General features: G+C 43.4%; 1 protein-coding gene across 2 annotated transcripts; it reads right to left on the bottom strand.

Moving 5' to 3' along the window:
• Positions 1–208: 208 nt before the first annotated feature.
• TNFRSF4 (TNF receptor superfamily member 4) lies at positions 209–12,320 on the bottom strand. Of its 2 annotated transcripts, none has more exons than XM_033922634.1 (7): positions 12,152–12,320; positions 9,098–9,220; positions 6,698–6,832; positions 3,831–3,900; positions 2,101–2,336; positions 1,713–1,832; positions 209–1,269 (listed from the first exon to the last, which is right to left on the bottom strand). In XM_033922634.1, exons 1-7 carry the CDS (start codon positions 12,276–12,278, stop codon positions 1,208–1,210), a joined length of 873 nt encoding a protein of 290 aa, XP_033778525.1. In that variant the 5' UTR covers positions 12,279–12,320; the 3' UTR covers positions 209–1,207. The 2 variants fall into 2 exon arrangements, with proteins under 2 accessions (XP_033778525.1, XP_033778526.1); XM_033922635.1 differs by having other exon boundaries at positions 209–1,266.
• Positions 12,321–14,701: the final 2,381 nt, after the last annotated feature.

Here is a 14,701-nt window from a genome sequence, read left to right as displayed (position 1 = left end):
CCCCCCAACTCACAATCACCGGCAGGATGCCCAACCCCTCCTGCCGGAAAGCTGGACCCCCTCTGGACCCCCCATGCTAACGACCTCACCCCCCCATGACTCCCCTAACCTCCCCCCAACTAACCTTTAAATGTTGGTCGGCTGGACAGGTCTTGCTGCCGTCCAGCTGACAGGCCCGCCTCATCGAAATGAGATGGGCCCGCTCCTTCCCGGCCCATCCCCGCTAAGTCTAAGGCCTGATTGGCCCAGGCTCTAGAAGCCTGGACCAATCAGGCCTTAGGCATAGCGGATCTGCCCATCCCCACTAACCCTAAGGTGTGACTGGCCCAGGCTCATAGGCACTAAATTAGGCCCAGAGCTCCCAAATTCTATAATCCTGCACACATCTTTACTGATCGCCTGACCCTCCCGTGGACATCCCTCTTTTCAGTTGCATGTTCAGAAATTTCCACGCGCATCATTATAGAAAAGCGCCTAGCAAGATGCTGCCAATTAACACTAATTGATTGTTGACACCCAATTACCGACACTAATTAGCTCGTGAATCAATTGAATTGCACACGCCATAGAATTCGGGGGAATATGTTCTTGCAGCTCTGTCAGATTTTTCTTGAATTATCCCTCAAAGATTTTGATTAAATTTTCTAATGACAGGTATCTTTTGTTGATGGTCAATATTTAAAAACTAGATGACAAGGTTTCTGAACAAGATGCTACAGTGTCCTGATCTGATGGACAATTTGGTTGTGCTACGAGATTGATAATTTTTGTCTGGCCCCCGGTGCTGTTACAATGTGGGCTTTCGTTGTATTTCTTGTTAAATTGCGTAATTTCTGTCGGGTCTCTCCTATTTCATGCTGTGATGAGAGAGATGGAATGATTTACAAGAAAAATAACTGCATATATTTAGGTAATGCATGGTTATCTGATTTTCCTCTCCAAATATTATATGGCTTGAGATATATCACAAAATGATGAATTAAAAGAAATAAGCAAATGTGAAAAATAATTCCAGATATGCCAAAGAGCAAAATCCTTCAGGAATCTGGTGGGGTTGTCTGTGATTTAAAGCGCCCGATGGCAGTGTGTAAGAAATGTTCCCGTCTTCCTGGGCTTCTCCTCACCAGTAGCAGAGATTTGGCTACTCTCGGTGCAGACTGCATCCCTTCTGTGCCTCTCTGCTCTGTGGTAGACAACAGCTCCATTATCAGACCTTGTTGAGGCTGGTATGTTCCTCCTGAACTGGTATACGGCAGCTCTTCCTTCCTGCTGGACCACAAGGACAGCTTATGTTAAGAGAGACCTGCAGATGTGAAGTCTTAAACTCTGTTTTGTAGGACCATAGGGGACCAATATTTTTCAGAAAGAAATTTGAGGGGAAGTCTGCAAGTGAATTTCCAAATTCTGGAGGTTTAGATATGGGATTGTGAGAAATAAGAAGCAAGGCTGGTGTTAGGGGGTAGCAATTGCCCGGGGGGGGGGGGGGGGGAGGAGGACGAAGCCTGCCTCAAGCTGAACGAGACACAGCCTGCAGCCGTGTTTTGGGGCTTCCTCTCCAGTTTCTGCCCTGGTACCTGAAGGTCTAAGAGCAGCCCTGATAAGAAGTGCAGCGGAAGACTGACCCCAGGACACTCTCTTTTCTTGATTGATTGTGTGAGATGCTGCTTTGATTCTCGGCAGAAGCACCTTTTCCTAACAAGACTGAGCCTTACCTTGTAGGCCCTGTAAGATGGGTGTGTGCTTCTTCTTACAGTTTTGGAGGATCATAAGCAGAATAATTACTCCTGCAATTCCAAGCAGGATCAGCCCCATAATGAACAGAAAGAAGGAGCCTAAAGAGTGAGAGAGAAAAAAGAGAGGAGGAATGAGGGTGTTATTAAAATATGATAAAGGGAAAGAGAAAGACAGATGGAAGGAAAAAGCAGAGACACAGGAGAAAAAAGAGCACCAGGATTTCTAAGTGTAGAGGGGGGGGGGGGTTCCCCTCACACACACACCCTCAGAGAGCAAACCTGAAGGCCTAAAACTGGCAGAAGCGGCGGTGCGCATTAGTCCTGCGCAGAAATGTCGTCGTGCTTTTGACGGGTCCCCGATACTTACACCCAATTCTCTCTATCTCACTCCAGTGAGTTGGGACTGTTGGGGTCAGACTTCCGTTTGTCGAGTGTGAAATGTTATGCACTCCATGCGTTGCACTTCTGGCACTGGTAAATACTGTGGTTTCGGCTCTAGGGGGTTCTACAGAGAAAGTGGAAGTTATGATGCTGTTCTTCCCGCATACGGCATCCATCACTCTGGTCCCATTTTTCAGCGTCTCTCTCCCTTGAGCTGTGCAGCTGCCAGTTAGAAAAAGAAAGTTTTCCAAGTTCTATTAAAATTTGTTTAAACGACTATCGGAACTTCTAAGCGTTTTACGGTATTAAAAATACAAGGACTTATAGACAGGACACAATGTGAACGTACAAGTAAACAAAAGGTAAGTTTGGTGAAATACAATATTTAAAAGAAAAGCAGACATAGAAAGGAAAGAAACACAAAGGAGGGGGAAGAGAGAAAAGGGGGAAGACAGAAGGGGGGGGGGAAGAAAACAGTGAACATAGGGAAAGAGAATAAACACACAGTGGGGAGAAAGAAGACAGAGAGGTCTTGATTAATTTGTATTAATTCACTGGTGTGGGGTGCGGGGACCATGAAAGTGGGAATTGCAGAGAGTGGACAGTAGTTCTACGTTAGCCTTGGCTCTGGCGCTGACCTGAGCTCATAAAATACTCTTTGCCTTCAGTGCCGACCATTTTACTAACAGGCCCACTGGCAACTGGTGCTATTCCTCCAATCAAAGCTAAGAGCATGAAAGGATAAGCCATACTGGGTCAAACCAAAGACTGAGAATAAGGGTTAAAGGGCACATTCCACCAGGACATTCATTCACGCTTTCTCCCAGAAGAGATTGCTTAAACAATATATCAGGAAAGCTCTAAAGCGGTGGTCTCAAACTCGCGGCCCGGGAGCCATATGCGGCCCGCCGGGTATTATTTTGAGGCCCTCACTTTGTTTATCATAATCGCAAAAGTAAAATAAAACCGTTTCTTGATCATCTGTCTCTTTAGCTATAAATGACAATATTATTATTAAGACTTAGCCAAAAGGAAAGATTTATAAACTATAAAGAGTTTTACCTCATGCAAAATTGTCATTTCTTTAATAAGACATGAACTATTTTTTTCTGCGGCCCTCCAAGTACCTACAAATCCAAAATGTGGCCCGGCAAAGGGTTTGAGTTTGAGACCACTGGCTTAACTGTAACCATGACATCCTGTTTGTCTTTGGGAAGCAGAGCTGAGATTTTGATGTCATAATGGCTCATTCCACCAATAAGAGCCAACCCCATCAGTGATGTCACAATGTCTTGATTGTCCTGTTCTCCCCTCTGCCCTCCAACACAGCCAGCAGATTAACTGTTCCCCTTAACTCAGTAGTCTCAAACTCGTGGCCCGCCAGGTACTATTTTGAGGCCCTCCGTATGTTTATCAGAATCACAAAAGTAAAATAAAACAGTTTCCTGATCATATGTCTCTTTAGCTATAAATGACAATATTATTATTAAGACTTAGCCAAAAGGAAAGACTTATAAACTATAAAGAGTTTTACCTCATGCAAAATTGTCATTTCTTTAATAAGACATGAACTATTTTTTTTCTGTGGCCCGGCAAAGGGTTTGAGTTTGAGACCACTGCTCTAAAGTGACTCATGAGAACAACACAAGATCAGAAGAAACTGTGTGCATACAGACACATTACATGAAGTGAAAGCTGACAGCCACTAGTGCATACTTAGTCCAGGGCATGCATTTTCCATCATCTTTCTGGGAAAAATATCCTTCAGCACAGGGGATGCATGATGCTGAAAAGAGAAATCAACAAACACTAAAATGGCCTTCTTCAAAAGGTGGAGATGTGTGATTAGCAGCGTACCACCTCAACTTTGAGAAAGCGAAGTATGGCATTATCACTGAAGCTCCATCAGCCAATATGGCACAGGCAACTGTGTGATGTCATACTAGTGCATTGCCCTTGCTTTAGGGACTGAGTGTGACATCACAGAACCGATTTGTTTGATACACTGTATAAATGTTACCATAGCAGGCCATACTAGAGAATGACACAGGGACAAATTTTTCCCTGCCCCTGCAGGAACTCAGTTTCCCCATCCCGTTCCCGAGAGTTTTATCGCTGTCCCTGTTCCATTCCTGTAAGCTCTGCCTTAACCGCACAAGCCTCGAACACTTATGAGTTTAAAGTGTTTGAGGCTTGTGCAGATGAGGACGGAGCTTAGGCATTGGTGGAATGAGGCATTATGACATCACAGTCTGAGCTCTAGAATGTTGCTACTTATGAGTTTAAAGTGTTTGAGGCTTGTGCAGATGAGGACGGAGCTCAGGCATTGGTGGAATGAGGCATTATGACATCACAATCTGAGCTCTAGAATATTGCTGCTTATGATTTTAAAGTGTTTGAGACTTGTGCAGATGAGGACGGAGCTTAGGCATTGGTGGAATGAGGCATTATGACATCACAGTCTGAGCTCTAGAATGTTGCTGCTTAGGATGTTAAAGTGTTTGAGGCTTGTGCAGATGAGGACGGAGCTTAGGCATTGGTGGAATGAGGCATTATAACATCACAATCTGAGCTCTAGAATGTTGCTACTTATGAGTTTAAAGTGTTTGAGGCTTGTGCAGATGAGGATGGAGCTTGCGGGAATGAGGCAGGGACAGGAAAATGTAATCTAATCAGGCTCAAGGTGACTTACAGAGAGAAGCAGGAGAAAAAGAGCAGAACATATTTAAGGCGGTTTGGGAAACGAGGAGTTTACTAAACTACGTATTTTGATAAGCCTAAATAAAGGGCATGACAATAGTCAAGAATCCCCTACTGGCAAGAAGACTCATAGTTTTCTGAACACTGGGTGATGACTCAATTCCATTTTTCAATAAAAGCGACCGAGTACCAATTAGTCATCTTCGTTGTCGTTTTCTTGCTTTCCAAGTTCTGGGAAGGAGGTCTCTCCTTTTTCTTTGAGTCAATTCCATTTGTCAACATATTCCACATTACTCAAGGGCAATATTTATTTGTTATTCCAACCATCAAACCTTGTCGATATAAGAGACTTTTTTTTTTATAAAATGCTCGGTTTTCAGGCAGGTAAAATGGACCAATGGCTAAGTACTACTATTTCCCAGGCCTACTCTTATATGTCCTTTAGGAAATTACTAAAAACGGATCTATTCGATACATTTATAAACTGATGTTCCAGAATACTGACAGGCAAATAGTATATTGATCTTAAAGCCAGAAGGTTCTTGAGGTTTTTCATTGTATTTTAACAAATTGTATCTTATTTTACTGTATAATTTTAGAATTTTTATTGAATAATTTTAGTACTATATTTTTAATCATAGTTTTTATAAAGTTATTAACGTATGTAAACCGCCTAGAACTTTGCGGTAGGGCGGTATATAAATAGTTATTATTATTATTACTTGAAAATTTTGATTCTTTATTTAATTGTAATCCCTGGGGTATGCTTTACACCTGACAATATTCAACCAGTCTAGCACAATGTAACTCTAATCTAATTAAAGCCTTATGAATTCTTTGCATCTCTACCCAATCCACAATTTTCTCATGATGTCCTCCCTTAAACAAATGGGCACTTGATAATAAAGATGATATTCTATAGTCCAGATTTAGAGTCCCATCCAGACATAGCCATTTCCCTCTACTATGTAATAGTAATAATCAGAACAGCATTGGATACAATTTGTTTAGAGGTGGGGATGTTTCTGAGCTCAGGGAAAACGAGATGAAATTCGGGCGGGGCGGGGCGGGGTTGTGCTACAGAAAATAATTTGTTCCGTTACTGTGCCAGTGACAAAAATGGTTGTGGGACACTGATTTAGAACTTTTGTGTGACAATCATGATTATTGAGCTTAATTGTCAAAATCTTGAGGGGACTGAAGGCTAGTGGCCCAAATGTTAGTGAAGGGAGAATGCAGGGCTGAAGGTTCACCTAGGATGCCCAATCCCTGGATCAGCTCTGCTTTTTTAAATTGTTTCATGATTTTAGACATCACACTGCTTGGTCCTGATGACATGGGTTATGACAGTGTTTTTCAACCTTTTTACATCTATGGACTGGCAGAAATAAAATAATTATTCTGTGGACCGGCATTGGTCCGTGGACCGGCGGTTGAAGAACACGGGGCTAAGTCGTGGGCCAGACCCCGCCCATCTCTACCCAATCTCCACCCCAGACCCTGCCCTCATAATAGTACTAATTGCACCTTGCACATCCCGTGCCTCATCTGGAAGCCTTCCCTCTGATGTTGCAACGTCAGAGAGAAGGCTTCCGGTTCAGGCGCAGGATGCCCGTAGGAGCCACTGCCCGTGGCTTTGTGCACTGAATCAGTTAGGCAGAGGGAGCTGGCTCGAAGATAATGCTGCATCGATCGCACCATGGACTGGCGGTTGAAGAACACTGTTTTGGGCCTGATGCACGTGCTGGCCCTGTGAACCGGCAGGAAATTTCTGTGGACCGGCACTGGTCCATGGACCGGTGGTTGAAGAACACTGGGTTATGACATTACAACACAGATGCCTATTTAGCCAATAGTAACATTTACCTGACAAAAGTACTTACTTTTGTTGACCAGCTGATTTCCCTTGGGACACCTGCACGCCGTGTTCTCAGGGTTGTCAGCTGTGGTGCCATCTGCACAGCGGCAGACAGCATTGGAGGTCGGTGTACATTTTTTCATCGTACGGCTCCCAAAGTCTGATGGGTATAAAAATAAAGAGCGCTGAGCCAGGACAAGAGGCAATATTCCCCTTCCAGAATACTGCACCCCTTCTGTTCCGTGCAGCCAACATGCTACTGTTTAATTTCACTACCCTGTTTCTCTAACATTCCTGGAATCAGCCGTCTTAGCAAACGTCAGAAATAATACCACACTGGCTTTATGTGCTCTTGGTTTATGTGGGAGGGAGGAAGGGTGGGTTGGGGTTTTTTTTGTTATTAGAATTTTAATACATTTTCCAAAAACATAGACAAGATATGGAAATCCAAGAAATTAGATTCATAATCTTATTAAAATATAAAGAAATTCCATCAAGCCCTCATTAAAAGAGGAGTGCATCAATATAGAGAAAGTATAAAAGAAACAAGGAAAGAATATTTCTTTCCTTACATTTACAGGCATATTTTCTATAATTGCTCCTCAAAATAAGAAATCAATTATCTTTCAGGTAAAAAAAACAACATTGAAAAAATCATTTTCCATCAAGAAATTGTACTAACTGAATTGGATTCCAAAAGATATAGTAGTCCTTTTACTGAGGTACGGTAGCCGATTTAGCACGTGCTAACGTGTCCATAGAATACAATGAACGCATTAGCATACGTTAGCGTTTAGAGCATGCCAATTTTTAGCGTGCGCTAAATTGGCTACTACCCTTAATAAAAGGACCCCAAAACCTTTGTTCTGAAAAGTTGTCAAACATTTGCACGGAAATTTAAAAAAAAAAAAAAAAACCCCAAGATTTCAAGACTAAAAAAAGCCTTCCTTCTGAGCTGAGTTGATCTAGCCACATCTGGAAATCTAATATAATAAAACGGTAAGCCGCGCATGCGCACTTCCTATGCATGCGATGGTTTTCCGTGAGCTGTAGTGACCCATAGGAAGTGCGCATGTGCGGCTTACGGTCTGGCATGCTCCCTGCCATATTGCATTTTTTAGTTGAAAGATGCAGCAGTGGCTACTCTCATGATCCCCGCCTGCGTCAGACTTCCGACGCAGGTGGGGATCATGAGAGGAGCCACCGCCGCGTGTTTCAAGTTAAAAAAAAAAAATACGGCAAGGCGAGCAGGCCAGACCAGACCGGCAAAAGTGAAAGGTGGAAGCCTAATAGCCCTGGCGGCTGTCGGCCACTGCAGCTATAGACCGCGGTGGCTGTCGGCGGCTGCAGGGAGAAGGGAAAAGTTACAATTCTTTGTTAAGGAGAAAAAACAAAAGGGGAAAAATGAAATGGAGGGTAAAAAAATTTTCGGAACCTAAAGCAACTAATTATAGGTCGAAAGTGGAAAGATTAAAAGTGTCGTTAAAAAGATAAGTTTTTAGAAGTCTTTTAAATGAGGTAAGATCTTTTTCTTCTCTAATGTACAATGGTAGTGAGTTCCACAGTTGAGGGGCCATAACTGAGAACATATCTTGTCTTCTGGTGCCTATAATTTTTAGGAGGTTTTGAGATGTCGAACGAAGAGACCGAGAGGTGTTATAAGGGATTAACATTCTGGTGATAAATTGAGGTTCATTAAAGATTAAGGATTTATAAGCTAAAAATAATATTTTGAAGGTGATGCGGTGGCTGATAGGGAGCCGATGGGAGTCTATCATTAAGGGCGAGACATGATCGAATTTTTTGGCATTATAGATAAGTTTAACAGCCGTATTTTGTATTATTTGGAGCCTTCTTTTTTCTTTTTGTGTAATCTTATATAGAATAGAATTGCAATAATCAATTTGGACTATGATCAGAGAATGAATTAATATTCGTCGAAGAAATCAGTCAGATTCGTTTGGATTTACCTTTCGTAAAGCCATGTCGTCTTGGATCTTGTAACTCATTAGTAGATTCTAGGAATTTCACAATCCTCTCCTTCAGCAACACTTCCATTATTTTTCCAATTCTCTAAAGGACTTAGGCGCCTATAATGGAGGCCTTTAAAACTGTGACCTACATTAAAGGCTTAGGTGCCGCTAAGGGTGATTCTGTAATGGATGCCTACATGTAACTGACATGCAACAGACACATAACTTTAGTCGACAATGACAGAATCGTGCCCAAAGAGTGCCACTATTAGCGTCAGCTGACAAAATGGCCACATGAAAATTCTCACAACCAACAGGGGAAAATGGTACAAAAAGTAAATTCTCCGACTGTCCTAACCTAGTTATTTGTAGCCAACACGAAGGCATGTCCCCTGTGCAAGCAGGACGCCTGCTCCTCACCACCAATTTTGCCATATGGGAAATCGACTTACTTTCGTTACAGGTGGAACATTTTGAACACCAGTCATAATTATATTTTTCACTAAAATAGTTGCTTTTACAGGGTTGACACTGTGTTTCTTGATTCCCCTGGCACCGCTTCACCAGTTCCTGGCCTGTAAGACAAGAACAACCAGAAATGAAGACAGGAAAACTTTTAAAATACTGTATATTTCTTTTTCAGACCAAGCCACTCTTGGGGTCGGTTAAGTGGAAATGTCTGACTGGAGTCGATAGCTGCATCACATCTGGCTTGGCAGGAGGGCTCAGCTCGTTACTTTCATTTGCATGTCTTTGCCACTGGCAGAATATTTCAATAGAACAAGAGATACCAGCAGAAGCATAAAACCCTACCGGTTCAGCTTGGGCAGTAAGGTCTTAAAACTAATGCTAATTTAACTTAATTCTTATGTACCGCTAATAACCGTGAGGTTTCTAAGCGGTTTACAATACAGAATACATTGAAGATAGAATAAAATAAAAATTATTAAAAGATAGATACTTGGAAATTCCCTAACTGTCCCGAAGGCTCACAATCTAGCTAAAGTACCTGAGGAATAATTAATGAATAGTAAACAAATATAATGTAAAAGATAGAAATAGAGATAGAGACAAGAATATAAATATTCTAACAAGAATTCAGTAAGTATATTAAATTAGGAATTAAATAGTAAAGATAGAAATAAAAATGATACAGATATAAAATAAAAAATGTATATAAGATAAATAAATTCCAATCAGCCAATATGATCTAATGAAAATGATCATAAAGATTTCATAACAATAATTAAAATGGTAAAGATAAAAATAAAGCAGAGATAAAGACAAGAATCAACATCCCAATATGAAATTAGTGAATAAATTAAATTAGGATTGAAAAAACAAATAAATGTATAAAAATTAAATAAGTTCCAGTCAGGCACTAGGACATGTCATGAATCTTTTGAGGATACTTGTGGAAAAGCACAAACAGGTCTGCGTACAATAAATATCTGCTGTTTTGTGTTTATGGGTAAATCCTTCATGTGTAAAGCTCTAAAAACCTTGTCCTGGCTAGTCGGGTTTTCAGGATAGCCCTAATAAATATGTATGAGAGAGATTTGCATATAATGGAGGTGACAGGCATGCAAATCTGCCCCATGCATATTCATTAGGGCTATCCCAAAAACCCGACTGGTCTTGTGGTCCTCCATGACAGGGTTGGGAACCACTGCATTAGAGCCCTCTGTGGCAGGGGGTCCTCTCCTTTTCTTTCACTAATTCCAACCCCACCTCCCTTTTACAAAGTTGCAATAGGCTTTTTTTATCACCAGCTGCAGCAATATTATCTCCCACGCTCATAGAACACCAGCCGTATTAGCAGCAGTCTTCACACGCTGCTTCGGGCCCTTCTACTGCCCCGATTTGCTCTGCCGCGTCTCTGATGATGTCATCAGGGACATGCCAGAGTAAATCAGGGCAGTAGAAGGACCCGAAGCAGTGTGTGAAGACTGCTGCACACGCTGCTGGAATTGCCAGGTTCGTAGTCGGGACCGCGGGAAGGGAAGGGGAGGTGTGGGGGGGGGGCGGTAAGGGACTAAGGGAGCCAGACAGACCATGGGAAGGGAAAGGAGGGTAGAGGAAACTCTACTGCTGCTGCACAGGGAAGTGGTGTGGGGGGAGGGAATGCTGCTTTGGCTGCTGTACGGGAAAGTGGTGGGAGAGAAATGCTGCTGCATAGGAGGCAGGGAGAGAGACAGATAGATAGAAAGACAGACAGCGGAGATATAAAGAAAAGAAGAAAGACACAGGGGCAGGGAGATACACAGAAAGACAGACAGACAAAGAGGGCCAGGGACAGAGACAGACAGAAAGAAAGACAGCGGGAGGGAGAGAGAGACAGAAATAAAGACAGACAGATATATATTCTAGCACCCGTTAATGTAACGGGCTAAAATACTAGTAATAGTATAAATCAACTATTGCAGTGGTGATATTTATTTATTTAATCCGTTTTCTATCCCGTTGTCCCCAAAGAGCTCAGAACGGGTTAGAGGCTAAACATACATAGTATACAGTTAACACTGCTGCCTGTCACTTTACATCATGCACTGATTTCTACAATTATTATTTCTGTAGGAACTTAAATGATTTAACCCATGGACGACAGTTATAGCCAGCAAGATTTTCTCTCCCCCCAAACCATGGTTCTGATTTTCAGACTAGCTCTGTTTGTTCATGGAAGGCGTATGCATTGAATTTGCATATTAGAGGGTAAAGACTAAGGAGTCTTTTTTTTTTTTTTTGCAAAGACCCTGAGGGTTCCTTACACTGATACTAGAAAGCAGCTGAATTTATTGCGTAGGCAACGTACTTGTAAATCCGTAAGCCAGTGGTTCCCAAACCTGTCCTGGGGGACCCCCCAGCCAGTCAGGTTTTCAAGATATCCCTAATGAATATGCATGAGAGAGATTTGCATATAATGGAAGTGACAGGTATGCAAATCTCTCTCATGCATATTCATTAGGGATATCTTGAAAACCTGACTGGCTGGGGGTCCCCCAGGACAGGTTTGGGAACCACTGCCGTAAGCGATCAAGGACTTTTCAGGGAAAACTCAGGACCCAGGAAACTTCCGGGGGAGGGGGCTTGAGAATCGCAATGCAAAAAAAAAGACCGTAAAAGAAAGAAAAGGATAAAAAAAGAAAGAAAAAAGAAAAAGAAAAGAATAAACAGGGAAGCGGAATCGAGGCACTGAGACACACAGAGAAAACAGGAAAATCGAAAAGGGATGGTGAAAAAAAACCCACCCCTTTTTCTGTTCTATTTGTCTGTATGGCAGCGGGAAGGGGTAAAACACGGACCTCGCGGATCTCTACCCCTTCCCTGCTGCAGCTTACATGCCGATAAAGAACCCCCTCGTTCTTGATAGACACAACCGCTCCTGGAGCTCCGGAATCAAATTGAAAGCCTGCAACTAGGTAGAACTTCACCGCTCGTCCCGGGACATCCCATGGGTGGCACATCCGGGGGCTTCCCGTCCCACCCAGCCTCCTCGATGCACCTACCTGGCGGGCAGCGCTTGCAGCATCTCTCTTTGCCCCCGTCAGTGAACTCGTATTGCTCGGGGGAACAGGTGAGAGCCCCGTGGGTGAGGGTGAGCGAGAGCGCCATGGCGAGGGTCTGCAGCCACATTTCGAGCCGTGCACGAGCGCTCGGGCCGGCGGCGGGGCTGACACTAGGGGGCCGTGGGAGGCCGCCTGGGTTTAGGTCGCAGGTGGGGAATCCCCGGCCAGCCTCCGCCAATCAGTGACGAGCAAATCGAACGTCGATGTGTAGAAATGGGCGTTTGATTGCCATGGTGACGAAATAAGCGTCCACTTCTCCACTGAGCGCTCAAGGCAGCAGCGCTGCTGGGAACAGTGATATTTTAATAAACAATAGTAATATATGACTTTTAAAAAGTAATTGTAACGAACTTTCATACTAATGTAATAAAATAACTCTAATCATTACTTTTTGCACCGAGTATAATGTCTCACTACATTAGCATTAATTTTATTAAACAACTAGTGAATGCAATTTATTACTTTTATTAAACAAGCAGCTAGTAACTGGAGTATATTATATTTACAAATTAACTTGACAACACTGAGGTGATAGCAAACGCACCAGTGCCCATTATAGTCTAAGAATTCAGGGGTGTCCAATGTCTGTCCTCGAGGGCCGCAATCCAGTCAGGTTTTCAGGATTTCCCCAATGAATATGCATGAGATCTATTTGCATGCACTGCTTTCAATGACTATTCATTGGGGAAATCCTGAAAACCCGACAATTGCGGCCCTCGAGGACCGACATTGGACACCCCTGACCCAAGGTATTTTGGATGTGGTTGTTAGCTTGGTGAATGGAAAAGGGGCAGGCTGTTTAAATGTGTAGCTGGGGTCCCTGTCTGTCTGACTGGATAGGTGCTACATGACAATGTGATATATCTGAGCGGATTAGGGTGCAGAGGGAATCTATAAGTTTGTAGCTTGAGTGGGTATAATTAGAGAATGATACGGTGACAAAATTCATCACCGTCCCCGTGGATAACCGCGGGAAATAATCCCATGTCATTTTCTAGTGTCTATTTCAACCTCGGTCCTTCTACACCAGCATTCTTCAAAGCAAAGCTTGCGGGTCAGTGGTTGTGGCCATTCATACTCTGATTCTTATGTGAGCCAAGGATAATGAAGCCATTGTGACATCTCCTTCATGACACTCCTTGCCAAACTTCATTGGCTCCCAATAATCTCCAGAATCCATTTCAAATGTTCCTGCCTGGCTTTCAAGATCATTCACGGAATCCTGCCTCCTCTTATCCCACTGTCTTTCAACTCCTCCAGTCCCGACTCCTCCAGAACTGCCCAAGGGCATAAACTAGCCTTCCCCTCTCCACGCGGCATCCACTATTCAGGCAAACTGGGAAAATCCCTTTTCTTCAAAATCACAGGTCTTTGGAACGACCTCACCACCCCGCTGCGGAACCTGAGCTCTCTTCAGTTATTCCGCAAACAACTGAAAACCTGGCTTTTCAGCAAATTGTAGCTCTATCCTTCCCCCCTTTCTCTCCCCCCTTCTACACATAAGTTCATATAATCCTTTTTTCTTCTTCTCTACCCACTATTTTAAGTTCTTGTAAACCGTGTCGAGCTCCTTTCTCATGGAGATGATGCGGTATATAAACTTAAGTTTTAGATTAGATTAGATTAGATTAACTTTTAGCACATGCTAAAATGGCTACCACACCTTAGTAAAAGCACTAGTTAGTGTACCAGAATGCAATGCACCATGACCTACTAGTGAAATAGGCGCGAGCTACCTCTTTACCAATCAGTTCTGGCTTGTACAACAAAGTCTCCTTCTGTCCCCACGCCCACCGTCTCTTCTCCTATTTTACCCACCTCTCAACAGTGCAGACCAGCAACACGATTTAGAAACCCCATCAACGGCAGGCTACTCATCCACTCCTAGAAAGAGGTAGCCTAGTAGGGCAGCCAAGGGTTCAAATCCTAGCTCTAACCCTTGTGATCTTGAGCAAGTTACTTTCTGTACAAGGGAAGGGAATTTGAACTCAGCTGACACCTTTTCAGAAGTAGCTCAAGGTGAGTTACATGCAAGTACACTTATGGCTGAGCTAATAAAGGATTAAGGGCTAGATTCATTAACCCCCGATTTCATGTCCAACCCGTGCCCGATTGCATGCAGGCTGACGAATTCACAAAAGGCCTGCATGCAAATGGGGACGATCATTGATACGCACCCCCCCACCCACTACATGGAGCGCTAGAGAGCTATCCCGATGCAGGCACAGACCATCTGTAGACGGTCTGTGCATGCATCTAGAGCGGTGACTTAAAAAAAAAAAAAAAATTGGCCCAGCGAGCCCACGGTTTTAGCCCACTTTAAACCCACGGGTTAAAACCACGGGCTCGCAGTGCTGTGAGGGCAGGAGATCATGCTGAGATGGGGCAGAGAAGCAAGGCGGCAGAAGGCAGGGCAGTCGGAAAGGACCTGAACAACTGGTCCTCAGCAATCGCTTCTTTTTGGATCAGCCAGCCCAGTCAGTCTTCCCG

This window comes from Geotrypetes seraphini, chromosome 15, assembly GCF_902459505.1.
Source record: "Geotrypetes seraphini chromosome 15, aGeoSer1.1, whole genome shotgun sequence".
Taxonomy (NCBI): Eukaryota; Metazoa; Chordata; class Amphibia; order Gymnophiona; family Dermophiidae; genus Geotrypetes; species Geotrypetes seraphini.
This window is presented reverse-complemented; position numbering and strand designations above follow the sequence as displayed.